The sequence below is a fragment of the Myxocyprinus asiaticus genome, chromosome 28 (genome assembly GCF_019703515.2).
Source record: "Myxocyprinus asiaticus isolate MX2 ecotype Aquarium Trade chromosome 28, UBuf_Myxa_2, whole genome shotgun sequence".
Taxonomy (NCBI): Eukaryota; Metazoa; Chordata; class Actinopteri; order Cypriniformes; family Catostomidae; genus Myxocyprinus; species Myxocyprinus asiaticus.
In genome coordinates, this window is record NC_059371.1 from 33,970,009 (window position 1) to 33,987,754 (window position 17,746).

The following is a 17,746-nucleotide window of genomic DNA, read 5'->3' on the forward strand; positions in this document are numbered from 1 at the left end:
TCCATGCCACGCCAAATTGAGGCAGTAATTAAAGCAAAAGGAGCCCCTACCAAGTATTGAGTACATATACAGTAAATGAACATACTTTCCAGAAGGCCAACAATTCACTAAAAATGTTTTTTTTATTGGTCTTATGATGCATTCTAATTTTTTGAGATAGTGAATTGGTGGGTTTTTGTTAAATGTGAGCCAAAATCATCACACTTAAAAGAACCAAAGACTTAAACTACTTCAGTCTGTGTGCATTGTATTTATTTAATACACGAGTTTCACAATTTGAGTTGAATTACTGAAATAAATGAACTTTTCCACGACATTCTAATTTATTGAGATGCACCTGTATACTTATTTTGACCGCGAGCGCATATGGACGGATTCAAAGCATGCGCACTACGACTTTTTGTAAAACTCTTAAATACAGTCAATGGCAGGTGCATGTGCTGACGACACACACAGATGAGAATTGTCTAGAAAAACTGCGTGGACTGTGCTGATGATAAAATTTACATCACGCATACTGTTCGCGAAAGCGGATGTAGAAAACCGAAGTATAGAGTTGGGCCTTAAGAATGTAGAACTCTTGAGCTCAGTTTTACGCATTTTACTGGTCCACGGAATTCTGCAGATTTTTTTCCCCACAATCAGCGCAACGCACATGAAAAATTGTGCAGATTTGCACCCACAGAAGTCCCCAGAAAGCTCCACGGATGTTTGCAAAATTTGAACATGTCATTCACAAAGTTCTACAAATCCCCCCGCTTCATTGCATGTTTGTTTATTACATATTTATGCAAATTTGATCATGCTTTCTGTTACCAAAAACAGTGTAGTACACATTTTACCATTCTGCATAATTCTGCAGTTATTCAAAGAACGTGCACAGATTCTGCAAATGCCAGTACAGATTTGCAGCTCATAGGGTGATGTGTAACATATACACCCTGGGGCTTGCGCATAATCCCTATTTACTTCTTGCACCACACCCTCATGCAACCTCTTTAATTCCATCTTGGCTCCACACACTGTTTAGACCAATACTTGCAAAAAACAAACATTCTCCCCGGTCCTACACTCGATACTATCTGCAAACAAGGCAGCAATCTCAGAGTCTTTCCTGCCGAATTCAACCCCCTCCTGTCCTGTGAGGATGTCCTGTGAGGGTGTTGATAGTGCAGCCAGGCGCGTGAGAGAGGGAAGAGCTTATTTTGCCCCACAAGCCACTGTATGGCTGGAGCCTGCACAATTTTCCAGTCAAGTAAAGCACTGAAGTGCTATTTCTCCTGGACTGATTCTTCATAGGGGTCAATTCCAAGAGCTTTATTAACACGTGCCGCACAGCAAGGTGAGTCTCCAAAACATTTTTCAGTAGATTTGTATTGATTCTTGATGCAATTGCTGTGGTCTCCTGATTTGAATATCTAATTTGAGACTTAATAAAACTTGGGAATGTATGTATGGTCAATAAAATGTTGGGGAAAGTATTTTTTGTATTCACCGAATAAGATTTTTTTTTCCAGATAAAGTTAATGTTTGATCAGTAAATTTCAAATAAGAAACTTTTAAATACAGTAGCACCACTTTAAAAATTTGCCCTGCAAAAATTGGCCCCATTCACTTCCAATACAAGTACCTCACTCTAAAAAAAATTGGATTACCAATTGTTGTGGTAATCAACATTATGTCATAAATTTTGTCATTTGAGCTTAACTTTGAAATGGAATATTCCTTTAAGACAAATAATCTTGAAACTTTCTGGCTGTCAAACATTAGCGGAACGTCATAGGTAATTTGGTGTTCTACACCTGTGTGAAATTGAGGGGAACTGACTTAAAGACTCATAATTTAGTGGAAACAAAGTTCTGAGAAAAAGTCTGGCATCTTTGTTTGCAGATGCCACTTGGCTTGACATATTGTTATGTAATGCTAAAGTGTGACTTAAGTGGATGCAAGTTGTGGGCCAAAAACATTATTAGCACAGGAGCATTGTTTTGATTGAGGATTGTTTTCACAGGAACATTCTTTTATAAACTACTCACTTTCCCACATTTTAAAACAGCAAATTTTACACAACTTTTTGTTACACAACTAATTCCTCAGGAGGTGATCCTTGTAAATAATCTGTGAGCAGCTTCTTAAAATATTTTTTCTTCACAGAACATGACTGCTGATTTACACAATTCCTCATTTGACTACTACAACGGCACGCCATGGTTCGTCTACGACTGCACCATCCACCTGGACGAGGACAATCGTCGGATTGCTCTTTTCCTCCTCTATCTGGTGCTGTTCATGGTGGGCTTGGCCGAGAACAGCCTGGTGGTGTGGGTGAACTGGCGAAGAAGACACTCCGCGAACGGTGTGCTCTTCTGCATTATCAATGTGAGCTTGTCTGACTTGATGGTGGTCTTCACCATGCCCTTCTTCATGCTGGAGGTGACCATGAACAAGGTTTGGCTGTGGGGACGCTTCCTTTGCAAGGTCACGCATCTCGTATACGTCATCAACTTCTACAGTAGCTCCTTCTTCCTGGCCTTCATGACTCTGGAGAGGTACCTGTCCCTAACACGGCCCAACGCGCCTGCCTGCTTTCCTCCACAGAACAAACGTCGCTGGTTGCTCTGCGCTGGAATCTGGCTGCTGTCCCTTGTGCTGGCCTTGCTTGAGAATGTACACGTTGATCTTTTGGAATGGGATGAGCCGGGCTGCTACATGATTCCCGAGCAGTACTACACGGAATGGTTTGTGTCTGTTTCTTTCCTGTGTCTCATATTCCAGTTCCTGGGTCCAGCATCTGTCATCATAACCTGCAACGTTTTGATTGCCCGAGCCGTCCGCACAGCTCCAGAGGTCCAAAATCGCCGGGATGTTTGGTTGGTACATGTGTACTCGTTGGTGTTTGTGGCCTGCTGGTTACCGTACCATTTGGTGGTGTTCATGTTGACAGTGGATGACATGGATCCACACCTGTTCTCCTGCAACACGGTGGGGGTGCTATACTTCTCGTTTAGCGTCGTGCAATGCTTGTCGCTCTTTCACTGCATCGCCAATCCAATCCTCTACAACTTCCTCAGTAAGAGCTTCCGCAATAATCTGATAAATGCAGTGATCAGCCGTATCTCTTCACCGGCAGTTAGTACGCCAGCTAACGATGTAGCCACAAATGCAGGGACAACGGCGGTAAAAGAACGGAAGCTCAGTAATACCAGCACAAGTCACTCAGAAATTGGAGCTTGAAGAGGGAAACTCCGATATAATTCTGTAGAGTGCTTCCTGAATGCTGATTTGATGAACATTTAAAATTACTAGGAAAAAAGGATGTTCTAAAATGTCCATGTTAAAGGTGCCGAACAACAACAGATCATGTTTTTTGGCCAATTGCCTGGTAACTAGCTATATTGTCTCCTGTTTTTCTTACCTCAGTATTGTTAAGAGTACAAGGAAGGAAATATTGTAAGCCTTTCATAACCTTTATTTCCACCAGTTCCTCTGATCACATCTAGGAACTCCTAGAAATATGCAATAAAAGCTCTTTCCACATTGTTCAAGACTGTTTTGATTGTTCTATTAAACTCATAAACATTCATGCATGTTACATCAGTTTCTAAATGCTCAAATGAAACATTGAATGCTATTTAAATGGCTTTTGAGCTCTACTATGTACGTATTGTTGGTCATATAAATAGAATAACAGTTGTTTAAAAACTGCGTTTTAACATTTGTTTTTATGAAAGGGGTACATTTGTCAAGCACACTGCAAGGGTAGGAATTTTCCTATGATCAAAATGTATGGCCCATGCCATTCCTTTGGAGGACATGCTATTGCTTTCTGACAAGAGAAATTATCTCTGTCATCAGAATATACAGTATTCACTCACCAAGCACTTTATTGGGAACACCTGTACACCTACTAATTAATGTGATTATCTAATCAGCTAATTGTGTGACAGCAGTGCAATGCATAAAATCCTGCAGATACGGGTCAGGAGCTTCGGTTAATGTTCACATCAACCAACAAAATGAGGAAAAAATGTGATCTCAGTGATTTCGACCGTGACATGTTTGTTGGTGCCAGACAGGCTGGTTTCGGTATTTCTGTAACTGCTGATCTCCTGGGATTTTCACGTATGGAAATGAAATCCATTGATCCGCTAATTCAAAACAACAGCGGGAGAGGCGCTTCATTCATAGCGACTTTAACCTAATTAACGTTACTAATGTTAACACGTTTGTCATAAAATGTCATTATAAAAATGTGGACCATGTTGTTCGGCGATTGGATGCTCTCTGTATGCCTGGAACCAATGGAAATTAAAGTGTTTAGATCTTTGAAAAAGCAAACACAAATGGACCCCCGCAGCAGTGAAGCGAGACGGCTGGATACTGTAACACTTTTACCCAGGGGAAAGATGATTTTTGAACCCAGAGGCAGGTGTTGGTAATCCACACATCTAATGGCTCGCAACCTCACTTCATACATGGAAAAAGAGAGTTAAGTAAAAAGCACTCACTGAGCGTTACAAATAAAATTAAGAAATAAAAGGGGGTGCATCAGTACAGCAGAACAGATCTGTCGCCATCACTCTTCACCTGTGCATGCGTTCTGGGCACACACACACACACACAAAGTATTACAATAGATGAAATTACTCTGACGTCACACTGCAGGAAACGGCACTTCCGGGTTCTTTCGAGCAGCGGATTTCAATGGTGGAAATAGGCAGCGCTGTGGTTTTAATAATCTTTTAAGCTTTATAGAATGTAATAATGTTAATAGAAGTTATTATAAATGGTTTATCTATGGTTTACAGTGAAGAAATTATGTGGGTTTTTTTCTGAAATATCAGCAAATCAAGTTTAAACTTGGTTCAATGAGCCTGTATGACTATGTTGGACATGTAACAGGTTGATGAATACACATCCTCACATGTTCAACACGCTTCTAAAGCCTAAGAAATGCGATACAGAAAAATAAGAAATACCACTAGACATGCAATATGTGTCTTTACTGCTTAAATTATTAACCCACATACAATAAATAATAATATTCTTATTTCAGTATGATCATATTCCATTTCAAAACTTAATAACAGCTGCTTTCGATTTAACAATATTATTTACTGCATTCAAAATAAATGCAAATACATCATTTTCACTGTATTACATTATTTTTATTCACTTATCCTGTCACAAACAGTAGACCATGTGCTGCGGTGGTAGAGACGGGATTGGTTCTTCCTGTTAAATCGTATATGGTGATCTTGATCAGATAAGATCATTGTTAGATCATATTTGACCTCATATCTGTCACTGTGACAGCATTTTGCAATCAGAGTTTACGTAAAAAAAAAAAAGTTAATATCCACCAACGGCAGCTGCGGGTCAGTTGTGTCTCATAGAGCATAAGCGATAACAATGACGGAGACCCCTGAATTATCAGAATCAGTTTTATTGCCAAGTATGCTTACACATACAAGGAATTTGTCTTGGTGACAGAAGCTTCCAAAGCACAACAATACAAAAATAGCAACAAGACAGAGATAATAATAAAAAGAAATTAAAAAATTGAATAAAAAAATAAAAACTGAATAGAAAATAAATTATATATAGAATACACAATAAGACAATATCAACATCAGTGAATTCCAGCGTGGTACTGTGATAGGATGCCACCTGTGCAACAAGTCCAGTTGTGAAATTTCCTCGCTACTACATATTCCACAGTCAACTGTCAGTGGTATTATAACAAAGTGGAAGCGTTTGGGAATGACAGCAACTCAGCCACGAAGTGGTACGCCACGTAAAATGACAGAGCGGGGTCAGCGGATGCTGAGGCGCATAGTGCGCAGAGGTCGCCAACTTTCTGCAGAGTCAATCGCTATAGACCTCCAAAGTTCATGTGGCCTTCAGATTAGCTCAAGAACAGTGCGTAGAGAGCTTCATGGAATGGGTTTCCATGGCCGAGCAGCTGCATCCAAGCCATACATCACCAAGTGCAATGCAAAGCGTTGGATGCAGTGGTGTAAAGCATGCCGCCACTGGACTCTAGAGCAGTGGAGACACGTTCTCTGGAGTGATGAATCACGCTTCTCCATCTGGCAATCTGATGGATGAGTCTGGGTTTGGCGGTTGCCAGGAGAACGGTACTTGTCTGACTGCATTGTGCCAACTGTGAAGTTTGGTGGAGGGGGATTATGGTGTGGGGTTGTTTTTCAGGAGCTGGGCTTGGCCCCTTAGTTCCAGTGAAAGGAACTCTGAATGCTTCAGCATACCAAGAGATTTTGGACAATTCCATGCTCCCAACTTTGTGGGAACAGTTTGGGGATGGCCCCTTCCTGTTCCAACATGACTGCGCACCAGTGCACAAAGCAAGGTCCATAAAGACATGGATGAGCGAGTTTGGTGTGGAAGAACTTGACTGGCCTGCACAGAGTCCTGACCTCAACCCGATAGAGCACCTTTGGGATGAATTAGAGCGAAGACTGCGAGCCAGGCCTTCTCGTCCAACATCAGTGTCTGACCTCACAAATGCGCTTCTGGAAGAATGGTCAAAAATTCCCATAAACACACTCCTAAACCTTGTGGAAAGCCTTCCCAGAAGAGTTGAAGCTGTTATAGCTGACAAAGGGTGGGCCGACGTCATATTAAACCCTATGGATTAAGAATGGGATGTCACTTAAGTTCATATACGTCTAAAGGCAGATGAGCAAACACTTTTGGCAATATAGTGTATATATGCATATATATATATGTATATGTATATGTATATATATATATATATATATATATATATATATATATATATATATATATATATACACACACACACATACGTACACATACATACATACATACATATAAGTAGTGCAAATATATACACAGTGCAAGGGAATGTAATGGCAGAAGAGGTAGGATGTATTGGATAAATATAAAAGACTAAACTGTGTACTGCACATAGTTATTGCTCAGTGGAGCAATTTTAACTGTTCGTGAGATGGATAGCCTGAGCGAAAAAAACTGTTCCTGTGCCTGACGGTTCTGGTGCTCAGAATTATCATAATTTACCTTATGGAAATTTAAAGAAGCCCCACTCTCCAATAATCTGTGAACATCAGGGGTGTTTCAACCCCACAAACAGCACTTTTTGGGCAGTTTCAGCGCAATTTGAGCGAAGCGCCCATAGACAGCAGTTCTTTTCTGGGCTACCAAAAGAACCCGGAAGCGACGGGGCGGAGCGTTTGTTTGTAAACAGTAACTTCATATATATACGCTGTAATATGCAAATGTCATATGTAAATGAGAATAGCTACAGTCTTAAAGGCGCCGCGCATACACGAATGTGAGTCACATTTCCAACTGTTACAATACGTACAGTATTAAAAACTGTAGCAAACATCTTATTATCTCTGCTAAGTGAACGAGACTTTTGCAAACTAATTGTAAGTTTGAGAGGCAGAGCTTTAAAAGTGACTATACAGCGCTCCCATTATAATGAATGAAGATGTGCAAGTCATTTACTATTACATTTAGTCATTTCGTAGATGCTTTTATCCAAAACGACTTACAAATTAGGAACACACACAAAAAAGAAGCCCTTACCTTGTCCGCAGGTTACGCAGACAGCTTAATTGATCGGCTTCTTAATAGTAGCGATCCAATATTCCTGATCTTTCTGCTGAGGAAATATTTGTAAGCATCTAAACTATGATACAATTTCATTGTTCTAATTCATTTGTTATTGTGTACATCTTTGAAATGGTCTATAAGTTTTGAGAAGGATGTGTAGGCTAAGTAATGTGCTCCCTTTGCATCATCTCTTGTAAAACATGACATTTACATACCTAATCTTTTACGTAGTACCGACTACGCCAAAGCAGCGTTTCTCCCTTTAGCGACTTTGTCACGCATGCGCAATAGTACACAGAACGCGTAAACGTTCTGTCAACATTTTGTTGTTACAAATCCCTAGTGACCAAAATTCCATTCTTATAAAAGACCCTCTTGACAAGTTTTATAAACCGATTTTAATCAGAACACAAGTACAACTGTAGTAAAAGACAACAGACTGTGGGTAGTGACACTGAAAATGTTTAAATCATATAAATAACATTAAAGTGATATAAGGCAATTTTCGTGTTGAATAAAATGTATTATGAAAATGGCATTTCCTATCATGTATTAAACATAACTGAGAGACTCAAGATCTATTACAAGCTTAGAAAAACCGTGGCAAAGCACTGAAAATGAAGTCCTTGTTTTACAAAAAAAATAATTAAACGTATCCAAATCTTGATCAAATCAGGCCATGTTTTGTTTAGTCTAATTTCTGAGCAACATTGCAAATAAGGCTACACAAGAACAAAAAAACAAAAAACAAAAAAAACCCTACAGCTCGGTTAAATAACTACCAACTTAATACATATATACTTCAACTAGATGGACAGATCAAACTAAATCATGAAACTGATTTTGAAGTGAACAAAAATTATGTAAAATAAATGTTTAAAATGTAGATTTGTACCATATAAGACATCTGAGTAAAACAATAGACAATATAGCAATAATAAAAACAATAGACAGAAGAACAGAAACAAGTTATAGAACTTCTGGGAAAATGGCACAGAAGGTCACAGCTTTCAGAACAGTCTTTCTTTAAACATTCTTGATTATTCATGACACTACTTTGCAATACTCCGATATGACCCGAGAAAGAAAAGTTCCATTTAAACTGACTGATTTAATAGCACCTTAGTCTAAATCCATTCTTTTCCCCTAATTTTCCAAATGCAACAATAACAGACATTTGCAGTATTTTGTGGTTCGTTTATGTACATACAAACAATATGATATCTCATAAAGCAGTAACTATTTCTAATTTAGTCTGTCAAGTTTTCCACAACACCACTATAAGAATAACATCTACTCTGCAAAAGAAAAGTACCTTCATTTAAAAAAGGACCATTTGTTATATCCTTGCCCCTAGAGCACTGCTTTATATTTTAGAAAAGGTCTTGGTTTATTCTTAGTGTGCACTTGCTTTGTGTAAGAACAAAGAATACTTTGTGCTTCTTCAGAAAAACCAGAGATGTTTAGCTTATTATGATAGAGTTGCCAGAAGAGTATATAGAGGTATAATCACAGATCAGCACTTGCAACAACATCCCAGGCTATATACACTACCAGTCAAAAGTTTGGACACACTTGATTGAACTTGATATGCCTAAATGCTTGAAATTAGTTTTGTAGACAAATATAAACTGTCCATGCATATGAATTCCTTTTAAAAACTAAAATTGTTACTAAATAAATACATTTTTGAAATGGATGAGGATCAGAAAAAGTGTCCAGCATACATAAGAACTCCTTCAATACTGTTTAAAAAAGCATTGCAGATGGAAACCTCATGAATTTGGTTGAGGAAATGCCCAGATTGTGCAGAGATAAAATCTAGATAAAAAATGGCTACTTTGAAGAAGCTAAAATATATGACATTTTTGGTCACTACATAATTCTCATACTTCCATTTGTGTTATTTCATAGGTTCCATGATTTTACTATTAGTCTAAAATGTGAAAAATAGTTATAACAAAGAATAAGTAGGTGTGTTGAAACTTTTGACAGGTAATGTAATATTGATCAGTCTCTCTTGCCATCAAGTGGTCAAGTAACAACACTACGTTTTTAAAATAAACTTGTACTGTTAATTTGGTCTTTAAAAAAAAAAAAAGAATCGCTCTCATTCGGTACACACTGACACAAAGACGATCACATTAAACACTTAGTTACATTCTAGGTCTACCGTCACCTGTCTTTAACAAGAGTGGCTGATACTGAGCAAGTAAATGTGTGCACACAGTGTAACGGAACAATTGGAGTTTGACTTTCAGGTCTCCAGGTTGGGGACGGGTTCTTTGGAGTGGTCGTTATACATGAAGGTCTCCTCTATGTTGAAATCAGGTGGCAGTTGGTCTTTGTGGAGCTCCATGTGTGAGGAAACCATCTTGAGTGTGGAGAAGAACAGTCCACATACGGTGCACCGGTACATTAGGGCACCCGAGTGCGTCTTTAGGTGGCAAATCATAGTGGAACGGCCACGGAAAAAGCGCAAACATACCTTGCACTGGTAGGGCTTTTCGCCAGTGTGGATGCGGAGGTGGTAGGTGAACTCGCCCGAGTGTGCAAAGTGCTTGCCACAGTACCGACAGCGATACCATTTTTGCTTGACACCTGCACCGGTGGAAGCGGCTCCAGAGGAGTTGCCGTTCATGACAAGTCCTGCAGGAAATGAAAGCCCACCATGCACCATTTTGTCCTGGAGGCTAAAACCCAGGCCCAAATTGTAACCTGCGTTTCCTGCTTTACCTGACCCACTAGCTTCCAACGGGGAGGAAGATGATGAGGAATAATCCAGGAGCTGGTCTGCCTTGCGCTTGGCTGGCCATACTTGGCTGCCCTGAGGCTCATTAGAGTGCACGCTGAGATGGTAATGAAAAGCAGCTTCGGAGCGGAAGGTCTGTGGACACAGGAAGCAGCGCAGCTCGCCCTGGCCTTCTCTGCTGGTCTCTGGACTGCCCTCGTCCTGTTTCCCCGGCCCTCCCTCTTCTGCGTGAAGAGCCAGGTGTTTTTCTAGCAGTGGACTCTCCAGGAAGGGGCTGGCACATTGCGGACAAGTGTAAATAGGAAAGAGGTGTGTCAGAGTGTGCCACAGGAGGGCGCATCGAGAGGGCTGAGACAGCTGGCATACTCCACAGCGTAATGTCCTCAAGCATGCGTGGCTCTGAATGTGGTCCCTGACGGCCTGGGTGAAAACCAAACAATAATCAGTTATTAATATAAACAAAACAATAAAATGGGTGAATGTCATGAAAATCCAAAATATCATAACGCTTCTAAAATAGGCTTCATTTTCTTTATGCAAAATCAAATTTCTTCTTTCTTTCTGTTGATTTTGGGGTGAAATATTCCCCAGACATGTTCTTGACAGGTTTTGAGAGATTCACCCAAATAGATCACAGTGTCCAAACCAGGCACAATCTCTCACATGTTAATCTGAGTCTTGGTCACAACCAGCCGCAATGGGCAACAATGGGCAATAGCTTTATCCATCCCTTACTAAAATTAACCATGGATTTACAATAGTAACCACTGTTGAATTATGTTATTGGTAGTAAAACCACAGTAACCACAAAATTTGCCAAGGTTTCACCACAATAACTATAATTTTATAAAGTCACTTCAGTACTGTATAAAGTATATAATTACTACATAGTTACTACAGTAACTACTGTATAGTTAATAAAAATCATATTTATTCATCATCATAAAAAACAAAATAAAAAACATGGTACATGTATCACAAACTAACTATGGTGTTACTATAGTAAAACTTTTTTTTGTTTTTGGGCAGAATGATTATGATGGTTTTGGTTTTTCAGTATTATTACTATGGTTTTACCATGAATATCATTGTTCAACTATGGTTACTGTAGTAAAACTATGGTTAATTTTCATAAGGGAAGAATAAAGCTATTGAGGGAATGTGAACTATTGTGAGGGAACACAAAACTATTTCAGAAAATATATTACCTCACTGTCCTCTAAGGGGCCCCGTAGCGACAAGACATTTTGTCAGTGGCTCAATTTTTATTTATGTTTATGTATGCTGGGAAGTCCCACCCACAGTATTTGTCCAAAACTATGAAATTTGAGATGGCTAACGATTATTGTGGGCTAGTGTATAATCTGTAAAATTAGCAGTTTAACTTGTTTATTAGCAGCATGTAACCAATAATTTTTTTAATTATTATTATATAATACAACAATTACAGTACTTTTATTTTACATTTAATTACTTTGTATTTGTTTTCCATTTCTGAATGTTTACTGGTTATATTAGTACCAACTACTGAAATGTTGGTCTCATGACAACCCTAGTGAAAACAGACAAATGACACAACACTGTCATGTTGTCGTATCAAACCTGGTTAGGTGATTTAGCTTTCATTTAAGGCTTACAAACAAAAAACAACAAACAAAAATTTTGCTCACAAACCTTGAAATCATTTGCCATGGATTTAGCACAAACAGTACACTGCAGTTCCCCTCCTTGTTGTTGGGCGGTACCATTCATTTGTTCAGGATTTTGAGGGACGCATTTTGCTGCCGACTGACGTCGATGGTGAATCAGTGCTGACTCACTCCGAAACTGCTGGTCACAAACATCACAGGAGAAGAACAAGATGCCCACATGTGTGAGGGCATGCGTGACACCAGCGGCGCGATCAGAAAAGGAAGCACCACACACCTGACAGGAACCCGTTTCAGAGAGATGCGTCTCCGCATGGATCCGGATGATGCCATTTTTGGCGGGTAGCAGCATTCCACAAGCTTTACACGGTTGTGTTGACGCTAACTGGCCAATAGATGCCCCGTTCTCACCATTTCCAATACACAACAAGTCTTCATCCTCCTCTTCTTCCACAATGAAGTGCTCCTCCTCATCACTCAGCTCAATGATGTCAACTGAAAGCGCTCTCCACTGATCACCAGCTTCTGGATCTTCTTCCTCTAGGTGGTGCCTCTTGCTAGAAACATCGTCCTCAAAAAAACCTGAATCTTTGACTGCTCCTACTGCACCTGAAACAGCCCCTAGTTGCAAATTGTCCAAGGGGTCACTGGAGGATGATGAAGGAGCACAGGTTTCCCCGCCAAGCTGGGCTGAAGAGTCGGGAATGGAACTCGCTTCCTGAATACCCTGAGGTCCAAACGTTGACTTGCAACCATTTACAACAACCTGATCTGCTGAGCTGTTTCCTCCATCTTCTCCATCATCTTCCTGCTCGGTCTTGAGCTGCAAAGCAAGACCAGGAAGAACCTCTGCGGAATGATTAGTGTCCGAGGGGCTTGGCTTGCTGTTTGCCACCTGGCTGTACCCCAAATGTACTTGCAAGTCATTTTTAGGGTAATGGGAGAGGGAAAGAGTGGCCAAGTGGGACCGATTCAAACTGCTGTTCCGGCCTTGAGAAACCGGAGAAGGTGTGACAGGAGTGGGAGCGGCCGAAGAAGACAGCGAGGAGCAAGATGCCGCAGAGGATGAGCAAACAGATGTAACCACGGCATTGGCGGACACCATTTCACTCTCAATATCCTCATCGGTCACCGTGTCTCCAGAGCTGGAGCTCTGCAGGTCAGGGAAGGTGGCATGGCAAGCACTTACCAGCTCCCTCACTCCAAGCCTTTCTGCCAGCTCATAAAGCACTCCCACATCTATCAAGTCCGTGAAAATTTCACCAGTGTAGATGAACGTCAACACCTTCTCAAAATTGGATGCAGAGACAAAGTCCAAAGAGAAGGTGGTGGGAAAACCACCCTGGTTGCGGGAAACTCTGGAGAAGAGGCTCTTAAAGTATGTACAAGCACACGCCAGCACTGCACGATGAGCGGGGAAGGATCGCCCACCAACCTGGAGGACAACGTCACATAGGAGGCGAGACAGCCGGCAGCGGTTAAGCTCGGAAAGGAGATGGGCCGCATGGCCAGAGCCCTGCAGCCGGATCCGCATGCCTGGCGATTCCGAAAAAAGCCAGGAATTGGACTAAAAGACAAATGATGAAAACATGAATCAAAACATGGTAACAACGTGATTTGTATACATTTTAAATAATGCACTTCGTCTACTTTTCAGGTGAAATACGACTTAATAAAACAGATCATCTCAAAACAGATCAGAGACTTTAAAATCTGATTGGATGAGTCATGTTTGAAGCTGTTGTAAATAAACAACTGTGACCACACATTCTATGTTTTGCTGCATTCACGTTCTGTTGGAATTACTGTAATTAGATTACAAGATGACAATTTAAAGATTCTACTCGGAGCTGTTCACATCATCAAATAAAAAAATTATTCGTTTTTATGGCAACACTTATAATGCCAAAACGGATCCTTATGTGGCTTTGTTGTTGATGACAGCACAATATTTAATCACTACATTAATTCTGCGTTCACATCATGTCGGAATTACTGTAATTATAATAAGTTGGCAACTGGGAGATTCTGGAAACACTCGTAACGGAAAAATTTATTTGTTGCTGACAACAGCAAAACAATAATCACTACATTAATTCACTTCTATATGTTCTTGCAAAATGTTTAAGAACAAAGAAAAAACTCTAGGTAACAATGGCATAATAACATGGCATATCAAACAGAAATATGTTCTCTATTAAAGGTGCACACTGCACTCAGTAAGATTTTAGCTGGCTCTTACTCATCCCATCGATCCCATTATTACTTGTGGTTTTGGACTCTATACTGACACCTATCGTCCTGGATACTAGTAGTTTGTTTATTAAACACTGCTGTTTTACACTGAAGATGTTTGTTTATCTTCTGTTTCATTACTTTTAGTCTGTGTTTTTCTCTGTCTCGTATCCCTATTATCATTTTTATGGACATTCCTGGATTTAATTCAAACACATTTTTGTGCGTTGTTGTGTGCTAGACTGCAAACAGCATCTGAAAACTGCCATAAACTCTCGCTTGGCGTTTGATGTCATACCGTTTATCCATAATCTGCGCTGTTAGAGCTGCAGGTTGTATCCGTTTGTTTCAACACTCCAGCAGGGACTAGTTTAACTTGCACTCATTCTGTTTGGACTGTCTGGTGGATCACACTTCTGGTTGACTTGGGTTCCGTTGTTGTTTGTAGTAAGTAAATTGTGTTTGTTGTTATATTGTTTGGTTTGCTTGTTTTCTTTACATGTACTTTTATATTTGAGCATTGGCCGAAAGCACTATATAAAGTAAACATGTTATTATTATTGTCAGATTAGTGGTGGTAATAACTCAGTCAATTGCATTGCACAGTGTCATGTGCTGTCAACATGGCAGTGCCCATGAGGGGGCGACCATCTGCATGTAAAATTATACAGCTTTTATTGGGTTACTGATATGACAGGAGTCTTCATCTCATGTGAGTGTACATTATTTTCAACATATTTAAAAAAAAATGCTATTCATGTCTTTGTGCGTAAAACTTTTTTAATTAGCAAAAACGTACTTAGTGCATCTTTAACTATAACTATTGAGGCAGCTGCCATATTGGTTCTTTTTACATGACGTCCCGACTGTCAAGTCGGAGCTTTCATACAATTCTGAGTTTTTACGAGTTCAATGAAGAAGTGAAGTGTATTTATGGTAATTCCGAATTGACGTAAACGCACCTGATTAGCAACCGTAAACAGTTTAGCTAATAAACTATATTAAAGCATTTTTGCGTCCGTCTGTGCTGGCTTTTTAATGTTTTTTCTATGTAAACGTGCTAACTGGACGTCTTTGAACACTGCTTCACACCTAGCTGTTTTTTCAGTGTCTCGCGCAAGAGAGTCACGTTTTATAGATGTTGTGTCAAGTTAAAAAGAACTTTAACTGTTAAAGTTACGTCTCGAGAAACCGGTAGTTCTATGCATTGTGCTACATCTAGCTATATTTGACGCAAGGATGCATTCGGTCTGAATGGCCCCTTACTAGGTAGAATTTGTTTTTATTTTGATAATTATCAGCATTAAATGTAATTGGTGTCTTTTATTACATTGATGTTGGCACCATTTTATAGCTTCAAGCAATAAGCCATGAGTGCCGTACATTACAGTGATTTTACCACGGTTAACGGGGTTTTACTTACTCCACTCTGCATCTTGTGGTACCCCTTACATGTGGTAAAATCACTGTAATGTACAGCCTCTCGTGGCTTATTGCAAAACTGTATGTGTGCCATTATAGTTGCAAATGAAGAAAACGTGTGCTGACATGGGGTTGCCAGTCCACAAAACACACCCTGCACCTTAAAACCAGAAATGAAGCATCTGATTTATAAAAATAAATAAATAAATAAATAAAAGCCGCAATGCATTCTAACTGTCACTCCTCCACAATAACAGGACATTACAGTGACTTTAACTGAAGTTCACGTTTATCACTTGTTGTTTAAGTTTATCAAGCTTCAACACATTAGTGGTCACAAAATACAACTCACAAATGCATCACACCAACTATACATGCACATTTTTGTTCATATATTGACGAGAAAACAATTCACAAATGCATTACACCATTCATATATCCACAAATGTGTTCACAAACGACTCAAAACAATGGCAGTCCTAACAAAGACAGCACAGAACACTAAATTAGACTACAACATTAAGACAACATTTGCCACCCCTCTTTACACAATGGAAATGTATTATATGTGCAATACACAGTCTAGGATGGAACCAAAATGTTCAACAATCCTTAGTTAGGGTATCATTAGGTTAGCAGTAGCTAACTAGTTGTCATTGGATTCCATTAGCATGTCAGGCTAACTAGCACATTAGCACCAAATGTGCCAATCAACCACCGTGCTGGCTCATTACTCCATTTTAACCGCTTAAATAGTAGTTACATGTTTGTTTACCCATAGAGTGCTGCTGGTTTTTTTGACAGATAACGGAAGATTGACAAGCCCTCTCGGATCCTGTTAGCCCAGACTGTCGTCCATGCACACAGGAGACACGGGCGTGTCTCAAAACTAATCGAGCTGCCTTACTAGACAATATTTTGAGGCATCATAGGCGTCGATAGCATTTTTAAACATTTTAGAATAGTTGGATTTTTTTTATTGGTTATCATAAGTGTGTTTGAGTCAGATCAGTTGTGTTGGGACGCGGCAATAATACCCTAATATGATGTCTACGTAGGCAGCTCACTAGGTATTAAAACATACATTGTGTGCGAGGGAGCGCCTCCCACCCCGGTATGGAATATAATAAATAAATAAATAAATAAATAAACAAGATGCCCCCAGTGTAACTAATCAGATGCAACACTGTGGAATATAATTATTAAAACTCAAGGTAAAAATCTAATATATTTTATTATATCTAATATTGTTAGATATTAACAATATATAAGATTATTTTAATTTTATATGATTTATTATAATTATCTATCTATCTATCCATCTGTTCATTCATCCGTCAATCTATACTTATTTTACATATTTTACTTTGTGCATTGGGAGGTGCTGTAATAAAATGGAATATTTAAAGAATAAATGCATAAGTTGGGAGGGCCTGGGTAGCTCAGCGAGTATTGACGCTAACTACCACCCCTGGAGTAGCGAGTTCGAATCCAGGGCGTGCTGAGTGACTCCATCCAGGTCTCCTAAGCAACCAATCCTAATTTGCCCAGTTGCTAGGGAGGTAAGTTGGGTGTGGATCACGGAGAGTAGCATGAGCCTCCACATGCTGTGAGTCTCCGCAGTGTCATGCACAACGAGCCATGTGATAAAATGCGCGGATTGACGGTCTCAGAAGTGAAGGCAACTGAGACCCGGATTGAGGTGAGTAACCGTGCCACCACGAGGACCTACTAAGTAGTGGGAATTGGGCATTCCAAATTGGGAGAAAACGGGATAAAAAATAAAAAAAAACGAATAAATGCATAAGAAACATACAGACACTGGGCATGGACTTGCTCTGATTTCATGGATCACATTATGAGATCTATAAAATAATACATTATAATATATTTTTGATACCTTTATTAATCAAATTTGACATTCCTTTTATAAAACGTATCGCCTCTTATTCATTGTTTTTTAACTGCTGTTATTTCATGCATCATACAGTATTATATAATATATTTAATGTAATATAATCCATGTATAATGTTTAATATGATCCATAAAATTCCTTATACCTAA

General features: G+C 39.5%; 2 protein-coding genes and 1 long non-coding RNA gene across 3 annotated transcripts; 1 reads left to right on the forward strand and 2 right to left on the reverse strand.

Annotated features, from left to right (window-relative positions):
* Positions 1–1,164: 1,164 nt before the first annotated feature.
* Positions 1,165–3,540, forward strand: LOC127419498 (G-protein coupled receptor 182-like). The gene is made up of 2 exons (XM_051660933.1): positions 1,165–1,342; positions 2,155–3,540. The coding sequence occupies exon 2, from the start codon at positions 2,158–2,160 to the stop codon at positions 3,232–3,234; it is 1,077 nt and encodes a 358-aa protein (XP_051516893.1). The 5' UTR covers positions 1,165–1,342; positions 2,155–2,157; the 3' UTR covers positions 3,235–3,540.
* A 1,948-nt stretch (positions 3,541–5,488) lies between these two features.
* On the reverse strand, positions 5,489–7,896 carry LOC127419504 (uncharacterized). The gene is made up of 3 exons (XR_007893681.1): positions 7,839–7,896; positions 7,597–7,672; positions 5,489–6,648 (listed from the first exon to the last, which is right to left on the reverse strand). It is a non-coding gene; the product is annotated as an uncharacterized LOC127419504 (long non-coding RNA).
* A 93-nt stretch (positions 7,897–7,989) lies between these two features.
* Positions 7,990–16,728, reverse strand: LOC127419493 (zinc finger and BTB domain-containing protein 39-like). The gene is made up of 3 exons (XM_051660924.1): positions 16,457–16,728; positions 12,050–13,591; positions 7,990–10,795 (listed from the first exon to the last, which is right to left on the reverse strand). Exons 2-3 carry the CDS (start codon positions 13,556–13,558, stop codon positions 9,881–9,883), a joined length of 2,424 nt encoding a protein of 807 aa, XP_051516884.1. The 5' UTR covers positions 13,559–13,591; positions 16,457–16,728; the 3' UTR covers positions 7,990–9,880.
* Between the last annotated feature and the right edge of the window lie 1,018 nt (positions 16,729–17,746).

What these genes read in the sequence shown, in the direction of transcription:
- LOC127419498 (XM_051660933.1), top strand. Translation starts at nt 2,158, where the DNA reads ATGACTGCTGATTTACACAATTCCTCATTTGACTACTACAACGGCACG.
- LOC127419493 (XM_051660924.1), bottom strand. Translation starts at nt 13,558, where the DNA reads ATGCGGATCCGGCTGCAGGGCTCTGGCCATGCGGCCCATCTCCTTTCC. An exon ending in CCATGGCAAATGATTTCAAG is followed by an intron (nt 10,796 to 12,049) that starts GTTTGTGAGCAA and finishes GTTTTCACCCAG; the next exon opens with GCCGTCAGGGACCACATTCA.